We start from the raw sequence: 24,827 nt of genomic DNA on the forward strand, positions 1-24,827 counted from the left end.
ACTGTTGTTTGAGAAAAATAAACAACAGGACAGCTAAAAAGGTGCTCATCACAAAAAGAAAAAAGGTTGACATATGCTCATATTCTTTTCTTTTTTAAGAATTATATGATTCTTTTGTTTTAGCTAGAAATCTTGAATTTTAATTTCAAGTGTGAAAAAAAAATTTTAATCATTTTTACATGTGAACTTTTATGAAATAATAAGGAGAAAATACTTACATATATTAACATCAAATTAAATATTTTAATCCTATAATTACAAGTTAAAGTGAAAATAATTTTACTTTATTACAGTTAGATTATTAAATTTATCTTTCAAAAGTACTTATGTATATAATATTCTTAGTTTAGTTTGATGCAAATAAAGAGTATGTATAGGTATATGGTCTTTGTGTTTGTCAAGTGAAACTTCACCTTATATTTAAAAAAGTTAAAACCAAACTAAGTTTTTACTTACTTATAAACGGAAGTGAAAAATAGTTTTTACTTACTTAGATAAGTTATTAGAAATTATTTTCTTAAAAGTATTTATCGTATATTTATTAATTTGATATAAATATAAAATATGAACGTTTTTAGGTATATGCATTGCAATTTGCATGAGATTAATTAGATAGACGTGAAAATCATAAACACTATATGTATTGAAAAAATTATCTCAAACAACATGATAGATGTGTTACCCTTTATCATGACAATTAATTCATCGATCCATATGAGTCATTTGGTATGTTGAACAAGTATAGATAATCTTGAAATTAAAATTAAGTACTATATTATCTCTTATATGGTTATTATTTCTAAAATAAACTATACCATGATTAATAACTAGTATCAGAACAAGCTATTCCTGACACAAGGTAGAGAGTCGAGATAAAATAAAACCGACAAAAATATCCCTAAGATCCCTCAATCCCCCTTTTATTAAATAAAAATAAGATGAAGATATTTTTGTAATCAAATAACTTCACTTAGAAATTATGCAATGTGTTGTTATTCACAATACAAGCAGCCAAATCATCAATAAGAAATAATATATACGAAAATAACTAATCTCAATATAACATGTTTTCAAAGAAAACGATGTCATAGAGTTTAAATTCTGAATCATCTGATTGGACGAACATGGGGAGATAGGATTATAAATACTTACTTGCTCCAAATTAAAAAATAATGAAGTGAGAGAACATATCAATTAACCTTTGACATATGTCTTATATTCATTCGTTTGGTATAATTATCGGGTGCAGATAAGTTTTTACTAGTGAGATATTGTACTATGTTTACATAAGGTGGTTATAAAATGATCCAAATAAGCGCGCCAAAATCGAAAATGTAAGGTTCCCCTAAACTTGCTGTCACTTTATTTTCTCTTTTTTTTTTTTTTTCTGCTTCTTTCCAATTTTTCCTTTTTGCTTCCTCTGATCTAATCTCAAAAAATTTCTAAATTTCAACATTTACCCACTAGAAATCTACATCAATGTAACATGAATTCAAAAAAATCTTGAATTTTTTCGATCGATTTTTGGTTTTAATTTGGTGAATGTAGGTGGATCATAGTATCGAAAAGTTTCTATTTTGGGAAAAAGGGATCAGTTTTAAAAGTTAGGGTTGGAAGAGATTGATGATAGGCCAAGGAAGATTGCATTGGTATCTATGATGAATATGTTGATGGTTGGGAGGACAACAAATAGGCTTCTTTGGTGGATAGCCAAGATTTGTTTCAGATGGAATGGCAGATCCTGCTAGTTATGGCAATCCTGACCGCGACATTGACCAGGTATATTTTATGAGTATCAGTGGCGAAGTCAGAATTTTTATATTTTTTTTAAAAAATTGTGGGGTAGGAGAAGGGGTAGAGGATTACGAGGTGAGGAATTGAATCACTTACCAATAAGGTGAAAGTTCACCATGAAAATTGTGATTATCTGAAAAAAAGTAGTTTTTGTTTTCATGTGAAAAGTTGTGAATCACACCCAATTTTTAACTTTTGGCTTTTGAGTTACCCAAAAGCCAAAAGTCACTAAAAGTAAGTCAATCCAAACAACTACTTAATGGTCATATACACACCTAAACTATCATTTTTCCAGGACTTTCATACCTCGACTATCCATTGTTCTCTTTACCTACATAAATTGTCACTACCTTTGTATTAAAACACTCCTCGATGTTGAGTTAGCCAATTGTTTGTTCTTGGTCAACAACAGACGCGTGTAGGCCAACACAGCATCGAGGTGCGTTTTAATGCAAATGGAGTGATAGTTGAGGTATGAAACTCGCTTAAATATTATAGTTTAGGTGTTTCTTTTTTACTATAGACTCTAACAAAGTACTGTGTAACCTATATACCTAGTATAATTTTTTGATGACGGGGTTCTTCAACTGACCAAGTGATTGTATTACTCTTGTGGGAAATGGAGTTCATCTGCTCTAATTTCTGCATATTCGGTACACGAATTATACCCTATTCTTTGCTTAGCATGAGTAGATGAATTGAGTGAAATAAACTTGTTATTATACAGATAAAAGTGTCACATACGTAGCTAGTTATGCTATATTTAGCGAGAAGACGACTTAAGTGAAATGAGCTTCCATGTGTAATGCCTCAGGCACAACTGTCAAGGTATTGTCTGCTCTAGCCCAACTTTTCAGGCCTCACGGTTTTGTCTCCGTGAACTTTAGCTCAAAAGGTGCCTCAATCACCATGGCTCCATCATTGTGGCTGTTGTTTATTCGAACAATCTGGACAATACTAAAGCAATAATTTTACTAACTCGACTAGACTTAGCAACATAAGGCAGAGAATTTTTTTGCAAATGCATCCTTGTCTTCCTAGTGTTCCATCATTGAAAATGTATAGATGTCAATTGCAATTTAATATCTCGAACAGTCGTGCTTCACTAAGATTAAAATAAAGTATGGGTACGGTATGCTTTTATAAAATGGTATGATGTTAAAACTCATAATGCTTGAATTTCAGTTGGCAACAACAGTTTTCTCATGACTTTGAATATATAGAATTTTCATGTTGTTTTTCAAATTTCATAGACATTACAACATAATTATCATAAAGTTCTTGATTTCCAGTGATCTTATTTCTCACTTAACACTTATTTTGAAGGGGCTAATTACGTTGAAGAAAGGTACACAGCTAATTAAGTATAGCCGGAAGGGGAAGCCAAAGTTCTGCCCTTTCAGAGTTTCTCCGGTAATTGATTGCATTACTTCTGAGCTTCATATCAACTAGTAATGTGCTTTTTATGATTTTTACACTGTTTGCAATCTGAGAGCTTCTATATGAACTTATTATTCTTGTCCGGAAATTTACAAATTAACTGAAGACTCTCTCTAAGAACAAGAATTTGTAAGAAAAGCCATTTAAGGAATACCATAGTTTTGTATACTTGCTATCAAACACCAAGGGATACGAATCGGTTGATCGCAATAGTTTGATTGAGAGGTACTACAGCCTAAAGTAGGTCTTCAAGGCTATTCTCACAGCGGAATATGGGGTTTCAATTCCAAAAGGGAAAAAAAAAATACTCCATACATCCCATTTGACTTGCATAAAAGTTTATGTTATTGCAATGCCTTTTACTAAGTCAAAGTATTTGAAACTGAATGTTTTGTCCTGCTTTCCCTATTAATTGACATGTTTTCTTCACAGTCGTATTACCCTTTTCATAGCCACTTAAATTTTCTGCACTTGAACTGAGGTTCTTTCGAAAACAAGCTCTCTACCTCCACAAAGTAGGGGTAAGGTCTGTGTACACTCTACCTTCTCCAGACCCCACTTGTTTGATCACACCGGATATGTTGTTGTAAAATATTTGAAAGTGAAGCCGAGGTTCTTTTGAAAGTGAATCAAATAGTTGGTAGTACCAAGAAAGCTATTTTGAGTGTTTAGTATACATAACATTTTTCCTTGTATTTATTAGCAACTGTTTGTCATTGTTTTGTTCATAAGTAAAAGTAATTCTGGTTACATGAATCTCTATTGGTTATTTTGCTAGTAGCTGCTTGATTGGTGACGCCAGTCGTGTCATAGTTCATTTCAAGTTCCTTAAAGTTTCTGTTCCATCCAAGAGTCTCGTGCCATATGCTTCTCGTTTTCTTTCTGTAACTTACCAGTGTTGTCAAAGGCGCGCTTAAGCCCTGAAGCGAGGCTCAAAATGTATTGAGTGCATTGCTTCGCTTAAGACATATTTTTCCTTTGTAATTATTAGTCTTGGACTAAATATAATATATATGTATTTTTCTCCATTTGCGCCTTTTTTAATTAAAGGTCATGCTTTATTTGTGTTTTGCGCTTAAAGCTCCAATGGACCTTAAAGCTCTTTTGCCCTTTTTGCTTTTGATAACACTGTAACTTACTACTTCGGCTGCTCCTGAGTTCTTCCGGTGTCTGAACTGATGAAAGCGCCTTATCAGTTCTGTTAGAATATGAATAGGTTTATACAATCCTATTAGAATAGGAATAGGTTTATACAATCCTATAAGAATAGGAATAGGTTTATACAATCCTATTAGAATAGGAATAGGAATAGAAATAGAAATAGGAATACTAAATAGTATCCTACTTGGTAAAGGATTGTATTCTAGGGTCTATAAATAGGGTCTCAATGTAATAATGTAGACAATAACACAATTCAATAATATTCTTTTCCTATATTTCTCACATGGTATCAGAGTCTCTACGAACTTGGTAGAGAATTAAAGAGCTTTCGCTGCCGGCGGGTGGCACCCATATATGCTGCCCGTCCGGCCAATGACTATGTTAGCAAAAGTTGGGTCACCGTGTATCTTTCCTGGTGACTATTTTCTCATATCTAATTTGTGTAGCACCGTGCCATCACTCCGGTGACTACTTTCTTATATCTAATTTGTGTAGCACCGTGCCATCATTCCGGTGACTACTTTTTCATATTTAATTTGTGTAGCACCGTGTCATCATTCCGGTGACTACTTTTTCATATATAATTGGTGTAGCACCGTGCCATCATTCCGGTGACTACTTTTTCATATTTAATTTGTGTAGCACCGTGCGATCTTTCCGGTGACTACTTTTTCATATCTGGTTTGCGTAGCATCGTGCCATTTTTCTGGTGACTACTTTTCATATATAATTTGTGTAGCACCGTGCCATCCTTCCGGTGACTACCTTTTTTTGTATATCTGATTTGCGTAGCACCGTGCATCTCTACGGACTACTTTTCATATTTAATTTGTGTAGTACCGTGGATTTTTCCGAACTATTTCTCATATCTGAGTAGCATAACATCATGTGTCTTTTCAGTGACTCCTCAGATTTGATTTGCATAGTTCCATTCGTCTTTCCGGTGACTCCTTAAATCTGATTTGCATAGGGTTGTGCCATCATTCCAACCCTACCCATATTATTTTTCTTTTTCAGTAGGGTCGTGCCATCATTCCGACCCTACCCATATTATTTCTCTTTTTCAATGGGGTCGTTCCATCAATTCGAACTATCCTATATAATTTCTATTTTCTAGTTGGGTCGTGACATNAGTTTAGTAGCCTTGTATGTTGATTACGTAAGTCACTCTATGGTCTGAAACAGTCTTTGCAAGCTTGGTTTGGGAAGTTCCAACACTGTAATTTTATCACTCTGTGTTTTATCGGCATTATGCATCAAATTCAGTATTTCATGAGAAGATCAAGCACATTGAAATTTATTGTCAATTTTGTGAAGTCGAGTGATCAACTCGCAGATGTCTCACCAAGCCCCTCATCGGTCCTCGTGTTAATTACATTTGTAACAAGCTAGGTACATGAATTATATGCACTAGCTTGAGGGGGAGTGTTAGAATATGAATAGGTTTATACAATCCTATTCGAATAGGAATAGGTTTATACAATCCTATAAGAATAGGAATAGGTTTATACAATCCTATTAGAATAGGAATAGGAATAGAAATAGAAATAGGAATACTAAATAGTATCCTACTTGGTAAAGGATTGTATTCTAGGGTCTATAAATAGGGTCTCAATGTAATAATGTAGACAATAACACAATTCAATAATATTCTTTTCCTATATTTCTCACAAGTTCAAATATGCATCTGGCTTTCTAGCTCACTCAAAAAGCCAGATCATGAAGTTGATTTCTGAAATTATATGATATCTGATGGAAGATTACAGCTTTACTTTTGGTACTGCCAGGATGAAACAACATTAATTTGGTACTCTCGTGGATCAGAAAGGAATCTAAAGCTATCAGCAGTTTCAAAAATTATTCCTGGCCAGAGAACTGTGAGTTAATGATTATGCGTTTACATTTTGCAAAGAGTTCTTTTACCTATTAATGTGAACTTTGCGTGTGAATATGTCTATGCAGCCTGTTTTTAAAAGATTTTTGCGCCCAGAGAAGGAGTACTTGTCATTTTCCCTTATATACAACAATGGCGAAAGATCTCTAGATCTGGTTGGTGAATAGATAATTTGGTTTTTGCTGTCATGAATATTGTTTGGAGAAAGTTTTACTAAGGTGACTGTTAATTATCATTTTCATTTTGAAGATCTGCAAGGATAAGATCGAAGCGGAGATTTGGATTGCTGGACTAAAGAATATAATTTCAGCTGGTCAAGCTCATAGTAGACGTACTAGGAGTGATATTACTGATGTAAGTTTTTAACCTTGAACTTTAAGATCAAGTCAACCAACTATTCATCTCTTACATCTATCTTACATATTGTACCATGTGGAAGTCACTTTCTCTTTTTCATTTTTTACCATGAGCCGAGGCTCTATCGGAGAAAACTCTCTCTACCTGAAGGTAGGCGTAAGGACTGTGTACACCCCACCCTCCTCGGACCCCACTTGTGGGACTACACTGGATATGTTCTTGTTTTAACCATGCACAAATTGACCACTTTTGACTAGATATCCGGCACTAAATGCGTTGTTTATATTCAATGATGAGAGATCTGTGACCTTCACTTCATCACATTTCTTGAAGTTTCTTTCAAGGAACACTAAACAATAGCATTACCCTTCAACTGTTGCATGTCTAACGAAACAAGATGTGAAGGCAACATCATAGTTCGTTTTTTAAGATTGAACTGTGGAAAAAGATGCTTGAGACTATATACAAGTTTGTCTCATAACTTTTTTTGTTTCAAAGATGTTATGAACTTAATACATGGGGGATGGTTAACTTGTTTTTGTTTATAAGTATTGTATTTACATAAGGTAGTTACTAGACATGCCATTTGATCAGCTTCTCTGTGTGCGTTAAGGTTCTACAGTCATTAACTACCATTTAGCAGTTTTATTGTAACATACTTTGACATCTTCTCTCTATGATTTTATATGCAGTTACAAAATTCCACTCCATGTGGTGCATCACTAGATTTCAGCCAAACTATTTCTCGGGATTGGACTTCTGCTGATCCATATGGTTATGAAACTTCCTCGAATGTGCGATGCTCAGATGTAGGGTCTGAACGTGGAAATATGCAAGTAAGAACAAGTTCGGATGGTTTCCGTATTAGTGTCTCTAGCACTCCAAGTTGTTCGAGTGGGGGTTCGGGGCCAGATGACATAGAATCATTAGGTGATGTTTATGTGTGGGGGGAGATTTGGTGTGATGGAGCATTAAAAGACGGGGCAGGGAATCCAATTCCTGTTAAACATGATGTACTTACTCCTAAACCTTTGGAGTCAAATGTGGTTCTTGATGTTCATCAAATTGCTTGTGGTGTACGACACGTTGCTCTTGTTACAAGGCAAGGAGAGGTTTTCACTTGGGGAGAAGAATCCGGGGGCAGACTTGGTCATGGAGTTGAAAGGGACTTTAGCCGCCCAAAACTTGTTGAATTTTTGGCAGTTACAAACGTCGATTTTGTTTCGTGTGGAGAGTTTCATACCTGTGCTGTGTCTACGATGGGCGACTTATATACTTGGGGTGATGGAACACACAATGCTGGACTTCTTGGGCATGGAAATGATGTTAGCCACTGGATACCTAAGAGAGTTTCCGGTCCTCTGGAAGGGCTTCAAGTTTTATCGGTTGCATGTGGTACCTGGCATTCAGCATTGGCAACTGCAAATGGAAAACTATTCACATTTGGGGATGGAACATATGGCGCCTTAGGTCATGGTGATCGTGTAACTGTACCGTATCCCAGGGAAGTTCAATCACTGAATGGACTTAAGACTATTAAAGTTGCTTGCGGTGTGTGGCACACTGCTGCTATCGTGGAAGTCACGAACCACAACTGTGGAAATCTTCCCACGAGAAAGTTATTCACCTGGGGAGATGGCGATAAGTATAGATTAGGCCATGGAAATAAAGAAGCTTATATGCTTCCGACCTGTGTCTCTGCACTTATCGATTACAACTTTCATCAGTTAGCATGTGGACATAATATAACCGTTGGTCTTACCACATCGGGTCACGTCTTCATCATGGGAAGCAATGCATATGGTCAGCTTGGAAATCCACAGGCTGATGGGAAGGCTCCTTCTCTTGTACAAGATAGATTGGTAGGTGAATTTGTTGAAGAAATAACATGTGGCTCGTTCCATGTTGCTGTCCTTACATCAAGAAGTGAAGTCTTTACGTGGGGAAAAGGTGCTAACGGAAGGTTAGGTCATGGTGACACTGAAGATCGCAACAGTCCAACATTAATCGAGGCCTTAAAAGACAGGCATGTGAAGAACATAGCATGTGGCTCTAATTATACTGCCAGCATTTGCATTCATAAGTGGGTGTCTGGAGCAGATCAATCTGTTTGCTCGGGTTGTCGACAAGCATTTGGGTTTACGCGAAAGAGGCACAACTGTTATAATTGTGGACTAGTGCATTGTCATGCTTGCAGTTCGAAAAAAGCACTGAAAGCTGCACTGGCTCCAACTCCAGGTAAACCACACCGCGTTTGTGACTCTTGCTACATAAAATTGAAAAAGGCTTCCGAAGGAAATTCCTCACTTTTTGTTAAAAAATTCAATTCCTCTCATCGACCAATAGAGAATAGTAAGTTAGACAGGGGCGAGGCGAAAATATCAAGAGTTTTGCTCTCTCCCACGATCGAACCAATTAAGTACCTCGAAGTCAAGTCTATGAGGCCTGGCATCAAATCAGATAATTTCAGTATAGTGAGAGCTTCACAAGTTCCCTCACTTTTGCAATTAAAAGATATCGCTTTTCCTAGTTCACTTAGTGCACTTCAATATGCCTTGAAGCCTGTCGCGACAGCACCACCTCAACTTCAGCTTCAGCCTCAGTCTCAGCCTCAGCCTCCGCCTCCTTCGTCCAACTCTAGACCTGCTTCACCGTACTCGAGAAGGCCAAGTCCTCCACGCTCCCCTGCGCCTGTTTTCTCAAGGGGTGTCATTGATAGTCTTAGAAAGACAAATGACGTATTGCACCAAGAAGTTGCCAAATTGCAAAATCAGGTATGGAACTCTTCACATATAAAACAAGAGGATTTATCATTTAATTGATGAACTTTATGTCTAGACCTATCCAGAGGAAAATATTGAAATTTGTAGGGTGGAAAAAGTACCAATTTTTATTGAGCCGCCCTTGGAGATATCATTATTAGTTGTCTCGTTTACATTTGTAGATCAAAAGTTTAAAGCAGAAAAGTGACGGACAAGATGCTGAACTACGAAAATTGAAGGAAAGTTCTCAAGAATCGTCTAGGTTGGTTGCAGAGAGAGCATCAAAGTGTAATGTTGCGGTGGAAACCATGAAGTCTATTACTATTCAAGTAATGTTCAAATTGCTTCTCTTATGTTTATGATTTGTGTTATATTTTCCTCATCTTCAGAATTCCATTTAGTTATTTTTAGATACATCTATCAAAATGTTTGCCTCTTTTATATTTTACCTCAAAGAAAATCGTTTGTTGGGTACAATCTTTAGATATTGCTCGGACTCTCCAAAACTACTATCTCACCTGTGTCTGATTTTTCAAAAATACATTACTTTTGGAGGATCCGACATGCACCCAATGGTATTTCACAAGAGTCCAAGCAACAGACAGGTTCAACATCATATAACTTTAGTTGAACGAAATCATCCAAATTCCTATAACTTGCTTGATCTTGTCTTTTTTATGGGGGGTTCAACTCCCACACGGTTGTTTCGTGTATAGAAGTTTGATTTCTTTTTTTCATTACGTCTTCATGTCATGATAATGGAGTGTTTAATCGTGTTTTCTGTTACTTCAGCTGAAAGATATGACACAAGAACTGCCTCCTGATATCTCTGAGAGTCCAGCCATCAAATCCATACATGCTCAAGTTGAATCATTTCTTAATACATTTGGGAATCAAGAAGACAGCTCTTCTTTGCAACCAGACACGTCGTATAGTCATCAGAAACCAACACACAGAAATAATATATCGGAGTCTGTCATAAGAAATGATCATTGGGATGCTGCTGGAATCCATGATACGTCACACAGTGTCGATGGAACAGTACGTGAAAACCATGGACAATCAACTCCTAGAAGTTTCTCGGGGTCACCTAGAGCTCCAAGAGAGGGACAAAAGGAAGTTATCGAACAATTTGAACCTGGCGTCTATGTCACTCTCCTTCAACTTACAAATGGCACCAAAATCTTCAAACGAGTTAGATTCAGGTATTTAACTAAATTTCCTCTGTTGCAATTTTGATGACTTGTTCTCCCTCAATCCCTGTCTCGTTTTATCTGGCACACTTATTTTTAGTTTGTCCAAAGAAGAACGACATTTTCCTATATTATCTATGACATGATTTATAGCCACACAATTATCTATTACTTGTTTTAGATCTCGGGTTTCAAAAGAGAGTATCTTTCTTTCTTAAACAATGTGCCTCGTCAAACATCGTCACATAAAATGTACTGTTTGTTGATTAAACAATTTCTTGCAGTAAACGAAGGTTTGCGGAGCAACAAGCAGAAGAATGGTGGAAAGAAAACAAAGACAGGCTACTGAAAAAGTACAGCCCTCCGAAGATAAACGTTGCATCTACTACTACTGATTCATCACCCGCATCACCAGCATCACCAGCACCACCAGCACCACCACCACAAGAAAATAGCGAAGCATCATAGTCTTCATGGACGTAGTGATTGCTAATTTTGTCCAGCTTAGTTGTTACTGTTAGCATAGAGGTGGGTTCAAGATTTAGACTCAATGAGCTTGAAGTTGGTATATTGTATGCCTTCTAGATTTTTTTTAGAACTGACATGTATTTTGGACTTGAAGGATAAATTTAGCCCCCAAAATCATCACAAAAATAAATTTATCCTCTTGAGAACTCACATGTATACAAATTATAGATTGTTTCTTAGTTAGTAGTCTAACACTTGAATTTGATGTGATTGAATATGTTTTTTTTTTTTTCATCTGGTTTCTTAAACTCACTGGCTCGATTAAATCGATCAGATTCGCGCTAGGATTTTTTTTGTTTTAGGGCTCAAATGGAGACCTCTGGTTAAGACGGAGGGATCTCATTTATGCCACTATATTCCTTTAGTGGTGAATGGTGATTGAATATCGTCTAAAACATGCCAAAGATAAGTAATTGAACTAAGATCAATATTATCTTTTTTATAATTACAATATCTATGTTATAAGGTACAAAACACATTATTTTTTTGTATCTAACTGAGTACTTATACTTCATACCACCAAAGTTAAGGAAGTTCGATTGTGTTATAAAAAGACCTAATTATGAAATGGGGAAATACACATAGGGTACGCCACAACAATGGTAGAGTACGTATTAGAAGAAATAATTCATGTATTATGTATGATATTTTTTAGTACCATGTTTGGTAGGAATTTGGGGTCTATGTATTACTAATACATGTATTAGAGTTATACACCCTATTCGGTGTGTATAACTAATACCTTACATTTGGTGGTATTAGCAATACATATGATTTATACCATGAGATTAATATATGTAAAAACAAAAATACCCCTAAATCATTTTCTTGATTTTATGTTTTATATTTGTACTAGTAAATTTATTTAAATAAATTACCTTACAAATTTTATTATTTAGAGAAAGTTGTTTGTTGCTAAATAAATCCATTACAAATCAATACAATATTTGAAATGTGAGTTGTTTAACATTTACTAATTGAAAAGACTAATATATGACCTCATAACGTTTGTGATCTTAATTTAATGTATTATTTGTTGATCTCAGTGTGTGTTACTAAGATGACAATTATTTATCCTCAAATAAATCAAGTGAGAAACTAGCAAAAATGACGACATAATTGTTCTTTTCCTAGCTAGTTAGAAGACCATAAAAAAAATTGTCCGACAATTATCTACCTTGACTCAATTACATGAAATAGAAAATTTCATAATAATTCAAGGAAATAATTGGAAAGAAACTTTTTTGTAGAGTTTTAAACCAAACACAAAATTAGCTGAGAAGCAATGAATCTAACACTTGATAAAAAATAATTCCTACAATTACTAATCTCAATATTATTAATTCCTACATACGTTATTAATCTTTGTACCAAATGATCTCTCGCTCTCATTTGATAATACTATCAAAACCAAAAACAAGCCATGCAACACAACACTTGGAACACCAAACCAACAATCCCACCTAATAAGCATTATGAATAAAAACAAACTTCCATGCAAATAAAAACACAAAAAGAAACAACTCATTATGCCACATTTCACACAAAACCTCTGCATATGTGTTAAAATCAATCAAACACTTTGATTCCATGCAAACAATTACGTGTCAATTGTTTTTCTTCAATTTTTTCCTATAAATTTCCACCTATTTTCCCCATTTTTTCATCAACAAAAAAGAAGAGTAATTATAGTTATAAAAAAATGGCTTCTAAGTCCTCTTTCCTATGTTTTTTCTTCTGTTTTCTCTTTCTTTGCCAGATCAGCTTCGCTCAAAGATTTGAGCGACAGCAGTTCTGGCAAAGGCTGCAGGATCAGCAGCAGCATCGGGCACTCAGGTCCAAGACCGAGTGCCAGATTGAGCGTTTGAACGCTCAAGAACCAAACCGTAGGTTTGAGTCCGAGGCGGGTGTAGTTGAGTTCTGGGATGCTACCCAAGAACAGTTTGAGTGCGCCGGAATTCAAGCCGTTAGGCATGAGATCCGGCGCAACGGGCTTTTGTTGCCTTACTATAGCAACACTCCCCAGCTCATCTATATTGTTCAAGGTAATTCTACTACTCGTTTTTATTTTTAATAAAATTATATAAATTTAACTAATTCAGATTTGAATCGAGTAAGGTCTATTTCAGTGGTTCGGTTAACCACCATTTTAATTCAAAACTAAAACAAATATTCTAGGCGTTCTGTTTTATACGACACAAGTACTTTTTCGCATTGTTAAAGATATTTTTCTTTGACCACAATTTTCTTAAATATTTTATAGATATTCCTGATTTATTAATTATTGTAATTTTCTTCATGTTTTTTATTTAGTTTTCAAATATATATAAAGTTTGTTTGAGAAAATTTGAAGAATCTATTTTTGTATGTTTCTCTACTTTTTATTTAGTTTTTAAATATATAAAATTTATTTCAAAAAATTGACGAAATCAATTTTTGAGACTCTTTATTTAGTTTTCAAATATATACATTTATTTAAGAAAATCTATTCTTGAATTCACTTTTAAAAAAATTGAGTTAGTTTCTTTTCTTCTTCTTTTTTTAAAAAGTATTTTGACTCTCGTACTCTAAATAACATCATAACATTTTATATTCAAGTACAAACAAAATCGTTAGTCACATATAAATTCTGAATCTGTCACTGACTGAGGCTACTCTACTACTCTTATGTAGTATAGCTTAGCTTGTGTTATGGTTTTAGTTGACATTTATTTTGATGAATGTAGGAAGTGGAGTTCATTCAACAATATTCCCAGGCTGCGCCGAGACATTTGAAACAGAGTCGCCACTTGATCGTAGGGCGCGGTCAGGAGATAGAGGGCAGAGATCACTCGATCGTCACCAGAAAGTTAGGCGTTTTCGGGCGGGAGATATTCTTGCATTGCCTGCTGGAGTTACTCATTGGACATACAATGATGGTGAAGAACCTATTATTAGTGTCTCACTTATTGACACTTCTAATGTTGCCAATCAACTTGATCTCACATTCAGGGTAATTAAAAAGAATGATACGTTTCTAAATATTTTTCGTTTTACAACATACATATTTTAGACCACGAATTTCAAAAACCAGACTTTCAAGTGTTAATTTTCATGTCCAATCAAAACTGTTGCATAAATTGGGATAAAGGAAGTAGTTGTTTTCACAAGATACAAGATAAATTGGAACCACATAGAGTTGTACTAGCTAGTAAAATCTTTGAATCACTTTCTTATATATAGTTATATATATAAATAATAAATCATTCATTTATAACATGTTTTACTTATTAGACACAAAATATGTAACAAAATCAACATAACCCTACCTCAGAGATAGAGAAGTTGTTTGTGATAAGACGAGCCTCGACTCAAGGATATTGTAACAAAATCATGGTACTTCATTCATTTTTTTTTCGATTGATTGATTTTGAATTTGGCAGAAATTCTTCCTAGCTGGGAATCCTCAACGTGGTGTACAAGAACAAGTATTAGGAAGACAACAAGAGACAGGCAGCCAATATGGAAGAAGAGGATCTGAACAAGAGAAAGGAGGCAACATGTTAAGTGGATTTGATGCTCAAGTTCTCTCCGAGGCATTCAATGTAGACGTTGAGGTTATACGAAAGATCCAGGAACAGGCCCCCGAGAGGGGCGTTATTGTCCAGGCTGAGAACCTACGGTTCCTCCTCCCGGAGGCTAAAGAAGAAGAAGAAGAAAGAGAATGGCATAGTAGAAGAGGAATCCCTCTTAATGGATTGGAAGAAACTTTTTGCACAATGAAGTTGAGGGAGAACATTGGCCGTCCTTCTAGGTCTGACGTGTACAATCCACGTGGCGGACGCATAAGCACCGTCAACAGCAACACTCTCCCCGTCCTTAACTGGCTCCAGCTCAGCGCTGAGAGAGGAACCCTCTACAACGTAAGTGGTTATTTCTATTAAAAAGTTTAAACTTTTATATACTGACAATTCAACTTTTCATATTAAAGAGTTTAACTTTTATATACTCTTACTCTGAACTATAGTAACTCGATATAAATGCATGTATTCATCACTATGAATAACAAGTAGTTTGAGATAACTACACGTAGTTGTCACAAGTTACAAATTAGTAGTAGCTTGAGATAACTACACGTGATTGTTTATACTAATATGTCAATAGGAGTTGGTCACTTGAAAAAAACGGTTCTAATTGTGTTATTGTATATGATCAGTTTATATAAGTTAAATTCCTCGTCACATTTTTGCACGTATTACAGAATGCTATAGTGGCACCACATTGGAACATGAACGCTCACTCAATCATCTATATCATCCGTGGAAGTGGCCGGTTCCAGGTGGTTGGGAACGCGGGGAAGTCTGTGTTTGATGATGAGGTGAGGCAGGGGCAACTTATCGTCGTGCCTCAAAACTTTGCTATAGTGAAGAAGGCAGGGGAGCAAGGGCTCGATTACATCGCTTTCAAGACCAATGACAACGCGATGATTAGCCCGTTAGCCGGACGTTTATCGGCTATCAGAGCCATGCCAGAGGAAGTCCTCATGAATTCATACCAAATTTCAAGGCAAGAGGCTAAGAGCTTGAAGTATAATAGGGATGAACTTAGTGTTTTTGGACCAAGAGCTAGGTCTAGCAGGCAATATGCCTAAATGTAACATTATTATGTAAAAAAATAAATCAAATAATGTAGGGTCTCAAAAGTCCTATCTTTTATGTTAGGATTTGTTTGGTGAGAGAATAATAAAAAAAATGCCTCTTGTAAAAGGCAGGCGTTTAATTAATCTTTTGAGTGAATCGAGAAATATGTTTGATTGTTCATTTTTCTAATTCATATATCAAGTATTGCATTCTACGAATATCAGAGTAATTGAATGTCTAACTTGGTTGGGCCTATATGACATGACCGATCAATAGATTTAAATATTTTTTTCATACATAAGGTCCCTCAATATGTCTCTATCTGTATAATTAGCATTATTTCACATGCCAATATTGTATTTTCCACCATCTACTGATTACTATATGTTAAAACTAAAAACAAAGAAGTTCAAATCTCAAAATAAATAAAATAATAAAAGAATTTGGTGGTCCTCCCCATATTTAATGGTCAAGAAAAAACACATTAAAATTTTCAGACTTGTCATACTCCCAATTTATGATGAAACCCAAAATTGACCCCTCAAAGTTCTGGTAATTCTGAAAATTCCTCAGTCTTTATGGAAAAGTTGAACAAAAAGTCCATGTCAATGTCATCCTCCATAATTGCTGTACTATTAAATATGTCTAAGCTTTGAAATTCTTCACCATCCATAGTAGTAACAAAATCGAAGTTGTTCTCTGTCGCTAATTCATCTGTCCAAAAACTCTCATCGATCTTAGCAAAATACTCTGATGAGTCCATTTCTTCCTGGTTAATCACTACTTGATCGTCGATCGTTGTATCAAAAGTGGCAATTGGTGATGAATCGGTTGTCATGACTGACGTCTCGCTAGATGATATTTCTAGTGAGTTAGGAGCATGTATGCAATTATTTATTTGATTAATTTTTTTGGAGCGTCTTTTGAAGCTTTGAGGAGACTGATAATCTTTTAGCCTTTTCTTCAAGTGGGTGTGCCAAATATTTTTTATTTCATTATCTGTTCTTCCCGGTAATCTTGCTGCTATTGCTGACCATCTGAAGAAAAAAAAAAAAAAATTAATTAGAATAAGGGTATAATACAAAAATCTTTGTAAATTAAATATTGCATTGATATTTGAGATTTTAGTTAAATATATTATATTTATAATGTCAAATCTAGGGAAATAGGGGTCTATGTCACATCTACATTTATATTTTTAATTACAATTAATGCATAGATTTGCTAATAGAATTATAATTAATATTCTATTTACCAACTTATCTAAACGAATCTTTTCACAATTTTTTTTAAAAAAACATGGGCATAAGGAGTTAAGGACTTGTTATCAAAGTGTGTGTTCCTTACATTTCGAATCCCTTAATAACAAATTTACTACAAAATATTGAAAATTAGAGATGGACTATTACATCTTTCACTAAATAATAAAATTTATCGTTAATCCTATTAACAATAACATAATGATAAATTTATTTAAAAATTATGTTAATCGACTATATATAAGTAACATATTAGCAACAAATTTCGTAATTAATAATTACTAACCTATTGCCAAGAATTTCATGTAAATTGATGATATTATCTTCTTCTTCTTTGGTGAAATTTCCCCTCTTTATATCTGGACTCAAATAATTCATCCACCTCAATCTGCAACTTTTTCCACATCTCAATAATCCTGAATAACAAAAAAAAAGGCAAAATGAATATCAGAAACGAGTTTTATTTTCAAAAATCTTAAGAAAAATATAACTCAAAAATAGGTTTTTATTCTTTAAAAACATCTTTTTTTCTTCGAATTCCATGATATTTTTCTAATAATTTCTTCATCAAATTTTTAGTAAACATAATAAGCCAATAAAATAGTTATTGCTACTTTTTGATGGGGCACAAAATTTAAGCAAAACAATTTTAAAAATAAATAAAATTGCAGTTCTAAATCTGACATATTATTTGTGTAAAATGTAGTTTTGGAGAATAACAATTTGTGTTTGATAAATTAATTTTTAAAAAATACTTTTTATTAATATTAGATAAAAAATTTATGCTTACCAAAATTCTCAAAGTGCTATCACAAAAAACTTCTCTTTTTTTTTCAGCTTCTAAATAGAACTACTCCTACTCCTACTCCTACTCAAAAGTACTTATTTTTCCCCAAAAAAATTGATCAAACATGTTTTATAGTCAAAATATTTGCAAATTTAGAGAAGGAGTTAACATTATATTATAACATATGGAAAGACAAAATGAATATAACGTCACATAAATTGAATATATCGTAATTTTTGAGCAATTACCAGCTTGTTTAGGGAGCGCACGTCAATTGCCATGGCCATTTTTGTTAATGTAAGAGATGAGAATTTGGTCTTCTTCGTGATCCCACGGCCCTTTCTTCAAGCTCGTTTTCTCACAACAAGGTGCTCTACCCATTTATCTTTTTCCTCACTTGTTTTTTTGAAACAGACTAAAAAGAAATAACTTTAACTTCTCCCTTTTTTTTTCTTCAAATTTTTGTGTGTGAGAGAAATTATTAGAAGTCTCACTCTTCAGTTTCGGTGGAAAGAAAGAAAGAAAATGGTTTTAAGTGTAGGCTAAGAGTGGGTATTTATATTGGAGTAACATCTTTTAAAAGAAATAAAAAGAATAGTCAAAGGTCAAAAAGTCCTTTCTTGCAATTTCCATGAAGTTGTGTTTGTTTTTGTATTTATTTTCATTAAAAATAATTAACATATTTAGATATTGTATAATGCAAGTGTGTGGACCATAAAAAAAGGATGGGGGAAAATGTGCGTTTTATTTCATGTCTTACGTATTTCTTTCGTGGTTTTAGAGCTATTGAGTAAGAGCAAATTTATTTTGTGCATATTTAAAGAATAAAGAACAAATATTGTGAATATATATTGTTGTTTAGGAGTGAATAATTAAAAAAACACTTAAAATATTTTATTCTTTTCAAGTTTCATATTTGAACTATCAAGTATCAATTATTTTTGTACCTAACCTATCATCAATTATTTGACAGAACATATACATTTCAACTATCAATTTTATTTTCCTACATAAATGATAATGGTGATACTTTAGGTAGGAAAATGGAACAACTGGTAATTGAGGTGTGTTTTGATAAATAGTTGATGGTAATTCGAGTGACAAACTCATATAACTAATAATTCAGATACGAAACTTGAAAAAACATGATACTTTAGGTATATTTTTGACCATTAATTTTATTTTATTTTATAAATGGAGAAAATGGAGAATCAAACTCTCATCAATAAAGTGAAAGTTGAAATAGTCAACCAATTAAACTCATAAAATTATTTACATGTATGTGACTTATGAATTAAAAACCTTCTTTGATTTATTAAATTTTATTCACAATCTTTACATACACTCGACTATAGTTTTGTTGTTTACTTTTGTCAGTCTATATACATATATTATATATTGATTGTACACGATTATACATATATTATATATAGATTATATATATTTATTTTTATTATTATTAATTTATATAATTAGATGAACGACTATTTGAATTATTTAATAAAACACTTTTACATAAGACGAATAGTATATGTGTTCAATGTTGTCACTTTAGCTTCTTTCTTTTTCCTAAAATACTTTTCCTTTAGATTTATTGAGTTTGTCATTAATCATTATCAATAATTTCCAAACACGTTACCCATTGCCAGTTGGTACCCTTTGGAAGGAAAAAAAAAAAAGTTCAACTCGCATAAATTTCATCAAAATATATTGAGCATCAAATTGCCACGTGTTCTATGTTTAACGTGGACCTTTTTTAAACTCAGAGGCAGATTCAGAATTTTAAGTTATACTCCATATTTTAGAATAAATCCAAGTTATTTTAAATATGATATATTTATTTGAATCTCAAAATACAAAAATGCTACATAAATTAGGACGAAAGGAGTAACTTTGTTTTATAAAAAAAAATATTGACCATTATGAGGAACAGAAAGTCAAACCATTGATCATTGTTGCTAAATTATGGATTAAGATAATAGGGTGCCAGGAAAGAGAGCACTTTGACCCAATTAGTCAAAGTCAAGTATTTAGGGCGGCAGCTCGACAATTGCACACGAATGTGCGTTTCCTTGGTGGTACTAGTGAGCTAATCCAGTTAAACTTGTTCGAAAATGTCTTCGGCTACATTTTAAATTCTCCAAAAAGTAACGTATTTTTGGAAGATTCAAAATGGATGCGATAACTTTTTTAGAAAGTTCCAATAACATAAGTAGTAATCAAAGTTTATAAATCCTACATTATGTGAATTTGAATTAGTCAAGATGTAGACGAATATCATCAAATGGTTATAAAAGAAAAAAAAAAACACAAAGCCTCAAAACGCTTTAAAGTTTTTAAACTACAACATACACAGTGTAATTCCACAAGTGAAGTTTAGATAAGATGGTATATGTACAGTCTTATCCCTTCCCTTACCTTGTAAAGAAGCTATTTCCGATAGATTCCCACCTCAAATAAAACATATCAAAATCACGTATGAAAAAGAAATACAGTAATGAAGAAGCCATGCTAAAATTAAAAGAGAAAGAGAACAATAGCAACAACAAATAACATGGTAATCGAACCAAAATACCTGACCAAGCGAAAACAACAAGTAAATCAAAAAGAATAAAGTTTTTATACTCTCATCATATATTTATTCATTCCTCCAAGATACAAATTAGAAACATGATCGTATTGATGTTTCATTTTCCTTTGACATTTCCTCCCAATGATTTTCCTTTAGATTTTGGTACCAACAATGTAAACAACATTCCAAAGAAATTAATACAACCTAAAACAATCAAAGAATTCCTCACACCAATACCAGGAGGGTAACCAGAATCAGTCTTGTTTGGATCATTTGATTGTGCTGCATACAAAAATCCAAATGCACCAACCATTGCCCCTGCTTTCCCATCCTGTGGCACGTTGACCGTAGCCTCGCGGGGAAAATCTCCGCCGGGACAACAAACGTGGTCACATTCGGACCGTGTAACGTGCTGTCTCAGGCATTTTCATCCGCCAGTAATATGTTAGTAAAGCAGGGAGAGCCCCGAGGATTAAGATCACGCGCCAAGCGTGATCAGCCTCGGGGGACAGTAGATGCAACAGCATTGTGTTGAAATGCAGGGAAAGGGTACCCTGCATTAAACAAAACGGATACAACAATAGCCACCAATATTCCACCAACCAAATTCTCATATCAGACCTGATGGTGGCGGATAAAGGGTAATCAAAACTCCAAAATTCTGCAAAACAAAAAAAAGGTGGAAATTTTATACATAAGATAAGATAGTTATAGAAATGTCACGGTAGCAACTTTACCTTGTGTATCTGCAAAAGATTAGTTTCCCGGCTTGAACCTGATGAGCACATATGAGATGTGGAGAGAAAGAAAGAGAGTACATAGTCAAATTATTTATTAAGCTAAATCTCTACGTAAATAACTTACCTTAGTCGTTTACTTTCTCATTTTCACATATCTTGAGAATAATAAATAAGTAACAAGGACAATGTTACTAATTTACCTGATAAGAAACTTTTTAAAAACTTTACAAATTTAATTAATTCTATCTTAAATGTCACACAATATGAAACAAAATCAAAAGTCGTGGCAAATCCGAAGGACTAGGAGCTGATACAAGAGGAAGATTTCGAAAATTTTTACACAAATCCCATAGTGTTACACAAGTCTCTTAATTTTTTCAAAATTAAAAATAAATAGCAGGCCCTCACGAAGAAACCCTTAATGGGCTAGGCCAAGAAGGCATGGGCTAAAAACCTGAGGCGAGCCAACCCAAACGATCTATAAATTTATGTGGGCTGTGTTGGACCCGGACCCTTAATGGGATGGAAACCGACCCGCCTAAATTATCATTTTCAAAATTTTAACTCGCGACCTCTAGTTAAGAGTGGATGCGCACCTTATTCATTCTTTCAATAAAATAGAGATACCCATCGTATATACTAATCAAACTATTTTTTATGTTATCTTTAATTTTGAATTAGAAGTAATTAACTTAAAGTATTGTCAAAAAGTCAGATGATTTGGATTTAGATACTGCTAATTAAAAAAAATAAAGTAAGATAATCTATTGGGACCATATAAAAAATTAATTAATTAGGGCATATTCAGCTAATAAAATAGTCGTGCAGACTGCTAATCATTCACGTCATGTGCTAATTAATTGTACGTCCAAGTGTACATATATATAGCTGACTTTTGTTTATTTGACTATTTTATTTTGATTTATCAAGTCAGATACTTATATTGAAATCCGATTAAATTTAAGAAATTTTGGAAAATCTCACTTTGAGAATAAAGTGTTTAGAATATCAAAGGCAATTTCATTACGAGGGATGAACTCCAGACTTGTGGTTAAAGAATAGAGAATAACATATGTTTGACACTCTCACATAAACCATATTCTTTCGTGGGATTGATCTCAACCTAGTCCGATTTATTATTACACTCGATTGTACTACATTTCATCATTTTCTACATTTTTCAATTTTTGTAGATTAAACATGTTGCTTGTTGCTCTTTCGATTGTAACATTGTATAGTTAAAATTTCTTGAAAATATCTATTATTTTTCTTTTTGGGTAGAAATTTGCTTTAATTTTTTCCGTTGCTACTGCTACAGTTGAGTGATCTTTCTTGATGATGAAGTTCATTTGTATTCAATTTAATATTTTGAAACAATATTTTCATTTAAAATAAAGCAAACAGATACATAGAAAAGAAAAAAAAAACAAAATTACAAGACTTTCATCAGTCATCACACAAAATTACAACTCAATTCTCCAAAAACAATTAATTAATGAGCTCATGCTTCTCCAGATATAGTTTCTTGTGATGCTTCCTCTAGAGATTTTCCTTTTGTCTCTGGCACACAAAATGTACAAAGCATTCCTAGAGCATTGATACACCCTAGAACAATAAGTGAGTTCTTTATTCCAATACCCGCTGGATATCCTGCATCTGTTTTCATTGGATCTTTACTTTGGGCAGCGTATAGGAATCCATACGCTCCCACTATAGCCCCAGCCTTACCTGCAGCTGCTGAAATCCCATGACATGTTGACCGAAGCCTGGCTGGGAAAATCTCAGCCGGGACCACAAATGTAGTCGCGTTAGGCCCAAAATTCGCAAAGAAAAATGTAAGAGAGTACATTACAATGAATCCAATACGGTTGGCCTCCAATGTCCAATGATGGTAAGGGATGGCGATCGCAAACATAAACACAGTCATGAAGAAGAATCCCATCAATTGGATCGCGAACCTTCCAATAATGTCAATAAACGCCACGGTGAACCAGTAACCTGGCACCGTGCTGCAGAGCGCAATTAATGTTTGCGCTCTGGCAATTTTGTAAACTTCCTGAACAGCATTCATTGTTGGGGCTTTAGGGATCCATCCAACAGCGGAGAACACGTCTTTCTGGAACAAATTCTGACTGTAGAAAGCAATATCTAATAAAAACCATGTGGAACACGTTCCGAATAGGTGCAATCCATGGCGTCTAACGAATTCCCATGAAAACAGACCGAATTGATTACTTTCATCCCTAGAAATTTGTTCTATTTTTGCTTCCTCGCTTTCAATTTCAACTTGTAGTACCCTCCCCATGTCCTGTGCGGCTCTTTTCGCGTCTTTCGCGACTAGAGCCGTGTAACGGGCTGTTTCGGGCATTTTCATGCGCCAGTAGTAAGTGAGGGCAGCTGGCAACGATCCAAACATGAGAATTATACGCCAAATGTAATCGGCTTGTGGCACAGTGGATAGAGCAGCATTTTCTGCGAAAGTGGGGGCCTTATACGCGTGATCGAATCCAGCTGCTGTGATAAGTGCAACTATCCCACTGAACAAAATTCCAAACCCTTGCATAGCGAAAACCGCTGCTATGAATGCACCACGTGTCTTTTTGTTAGCGTATTCAGACATGATCGTGGCGGATAAAGGGTAATCGCCACCAATGCCAAATCCAAGCCAAAACCTAAAAAAACATAGTGTGGTCATAACACCCTTAGGGGTATTACCTAAGGAGAGCCCTGAAGCAACGGAACACACAACCATGAGAACCAAAGTCATACCATAGACCTTTTTTCGTCCCATTTTGTCGCCTAGCCAGCCGAAGAACAGCTGGCCGGCTAGGGTGCCAACAAGGGCGACACCCGTGACGGAGGCTGAGACGACCGGAGGGAGTGTTCCGGGTTTCAAAAGATCCGGTTTGGTGTAGTATAAACGGCCAAGCAATTTAGTGACAAGAGAAATACTAAAGAGATCATAAGCATCAGTAAAAAATCCCATTCCAGCAATAATAATTGCTGTAAAATGGTAAAGTTGAGTTTTGGCCAAATCAAGTGCATTAAGCACTTGTAGATTATTATCCTCCACAGCCATAATGCCTAAAAATTATTGCTTCAAAAAATTGCACTTTCTTGATTTTGGTGAGAATTGATGTGTTGACATTTGGGAAAATTGCAACTACTTATAAGGTTTGCTATACTAATACAAAAAGAATAATCTCAAGAATATTATGGGTATATACCTTTATATCAATTTTTTTACTTCCATTTAATTAAGTATTAGCATATATATATATAGTTAAGTCTTTGAAGTTGTTTTCAATATGCTGGCAAGTTGTTAATCTTCTGAATTAATGCACACCATTATCTTTATTGTAACATTAAGTCTTCTTATAGCTTGATATTATATTTGTAGAACACAGTTGTTATGTTTATGTGACTATAAATCATTTTATTAAAGTTACTGATAAAGAAATAGATTATTGGCTTAACTCAACCCCTAAAGTTAGCTCGAAACATGAGGATTGTCCAACCGTGATGGTTACGAGTTCGTTAGAACATGGTGTGAGGCTCCATATTTACCATTAGAGAGGTGCGGTGAGATTGTTGATATTTCTCCACGCTTAATTAGAGATCCGAACCTATGGTGATAGTGATGTTGATATATCTCCACCCTTAATTAGAGGTCTGAACGTATGATGAGATTGTTGATATATCTCCACCCTTAATCAGAGGT

General features: G+C 34.4%; 5 protein-coding genes across 5 annotated transcripts in view; 3 read left to right on the top strand and 2 right to left on the bottom strand.

Annotated features, from left to right (window-relative positions):
- Positions 1-24,827, top strand: part of LOC125859587 (TNF receptor-associated factor homolog 1b-like) — a 170,291-nt gene that overhangs the window by 21,551 nt on the left and 123,913 nt on the right. The window lies entirely within an intron of this gene.
- LOC125859589 (PH, RCC1 and FYVE domains-containing protein 1-like) lies at positions 1,414-11,084 on the top strand. The gene is made up of 9 exons (XM_049539371.1): positions 1,414-1,779; positions 3,121-3,207; positions 6,183-6,272; positions 6,358-6,444; positions 6,539-6,643; positions 7,339-9,420; positions 9,591-9,737; positions 10,201-10,613; positions 10,886-11,084. The coding sequence occupies exons 1-9, from the start codon at positions 1,732-1,734 to the stop codon at positions 11,067-11,069; spliced, it is 3,243 nt and encodes a 1,080-aa protein (XP_049395328.1). The 5' UTR covers positions 1,414-1,731; the 3' UTR covers positions 11,070-11,084.
- LOC125859597 (11S globulin seed storage protein 1-like) lies at positions 12,798-15,771 on the top strand. Its single transcript, XM_049539380.1, has 4 exons — positions 12,798-13,174; positions 13,856-14,121; positions 14,552-15,031; positions 15,370-15,771. Exons 1-4 carry the CDS (start codon positions 12,832-12,834, stop codon positions 15,757-15,759), a joined length of 1,479 nt encoding a protein of 492 aa, XP_049395337.1. The 5' UTR covers positions 12,798-12,831; the 3' UTR covers positions 15,760-15,771.
- LOC125859603 (transcription factor MYB15-like) lies at positions 16,157-18,333 on the bottom strand. The gene is made up of 3 exons (XM_049539386.1): positions 18,043-18,333; positions 17,294-17,423; positions 16,157-16,785 (listed from the first exon to the last, which is right to left on the bottom strand). Exons 2-3 carry the CDS (start codon positions 17,383-17,385, stop codon positions 16,290-16,292), a joined length of 588 nt encoding a protein of 195 aa, XP_049395343.1. The 5' UTR covers positions 17,386-17,423; positions 18,043-18,333; the 3' UTR covers positions 16,157-16,289.
- LOC125859596 (low affinity inorganic phosphate transporter 1-like) lies at positions 22,598-24,218 on the bottom strand. Its single transcript, XM_049539379.1, has one exon. It carries the CDS (start codon positions 24,183-24,185, stop codon positions 22,608-22,610), a length of 1,578 nt encoding a protein of 525 aa, XP_049395336.1. The 5' UTR covers positions 24,186-24,218; the 3' UTR covers positions 22,598-22,607.

The sequence above is a fragment of the Solanum stenotomum genome, chromosome 3 (assembly GCF_019186545.1).
Source record: "Solanum stenotomum isolate F172 chromosome 3, ASM1918654v1, whole genome shotgun sequence".
In the NCBI taxonomy this organism is placed as follows: Eukaryota; Viridiplantae; Streptophyta; class Magnoliopsida; order Solanales; family Solanaceae; genus Solanum; species Solanum stenotomum.

What these genes read in the sequence shown, in the direction of transcription:
- LOC125859589 (XM_049539371.1), top strand. Translation starts at nt 1,732, where the DNA reads ATGGCAGATCCTGCTAGTTATGGCAATCCTGACCGCGACATTGACCAG. An exon ending in TTATTCCTGGCCAGAGAACT is followed by an intron (nt 6,273 to 6,357) that starts GTGAGTTAATGA and finishes ATGTCTATGCAG; the next exon opens with CCTGTTTTTAAAAGATTTTT. An exon ending in TTGCCAAATTGCAAAATCAG is followed by an intron (nt 9,421 to 9,590) that starts GTATGGAACTCT and finishes TTACATTTGTAG; the next exon opens with ATCAAAAGTTTAAAGCAGAA.
- LOC125859603 (XM_049539386.1), bottom strand. Translation starts at nt 17,385, where the DNA reads ATGAATTATTTGAGTCCAGATATAAAGAGGGGAAATTTCACCAAAGAA. An exon ending in CATGAAATTCTTGGCAATAG is followed by an intron (nt 16,786 to 17,293) that starts GTTAGTAATTAT and finishes TTTTTTCTTCAG; the next exon opens with ATGGTCAGCAATAGCAGCAA.
- LOC125859596 (XM_049539379.1), bottom strand. Translation starts at nt 24,185, where the DNA reads ATGGCTGTGGAGGATAATAATCTACAAGTGCTTAATGCACTTGATTTG.
- LOC125859597 (XM_049539380.1), top strand. Translation starts at nt 12,832, where the DNA reads ATGGCTTCTAAGTCCTCTTTCCTATGTTTTTTCTTCTGTTTTCTCTTT. An exon ending in GCTCATCTATATTGTTCAAG is followed by an intron (nt 13,175 to 13,855) that starts GTAATTCTACTA and finishes TGATGAATGTAG; the next exon opens with GAAGTGGAGTTCATTCAACA. An exon ending in AGAGAGGAACCCTCTACAAC is followed by an intron (nt 15,032 to 15,369) that starts GTAAGTGGTTAT and finishes CACGTATTACAG; the next exon opens with AATGCTATAGTGGCACCACA.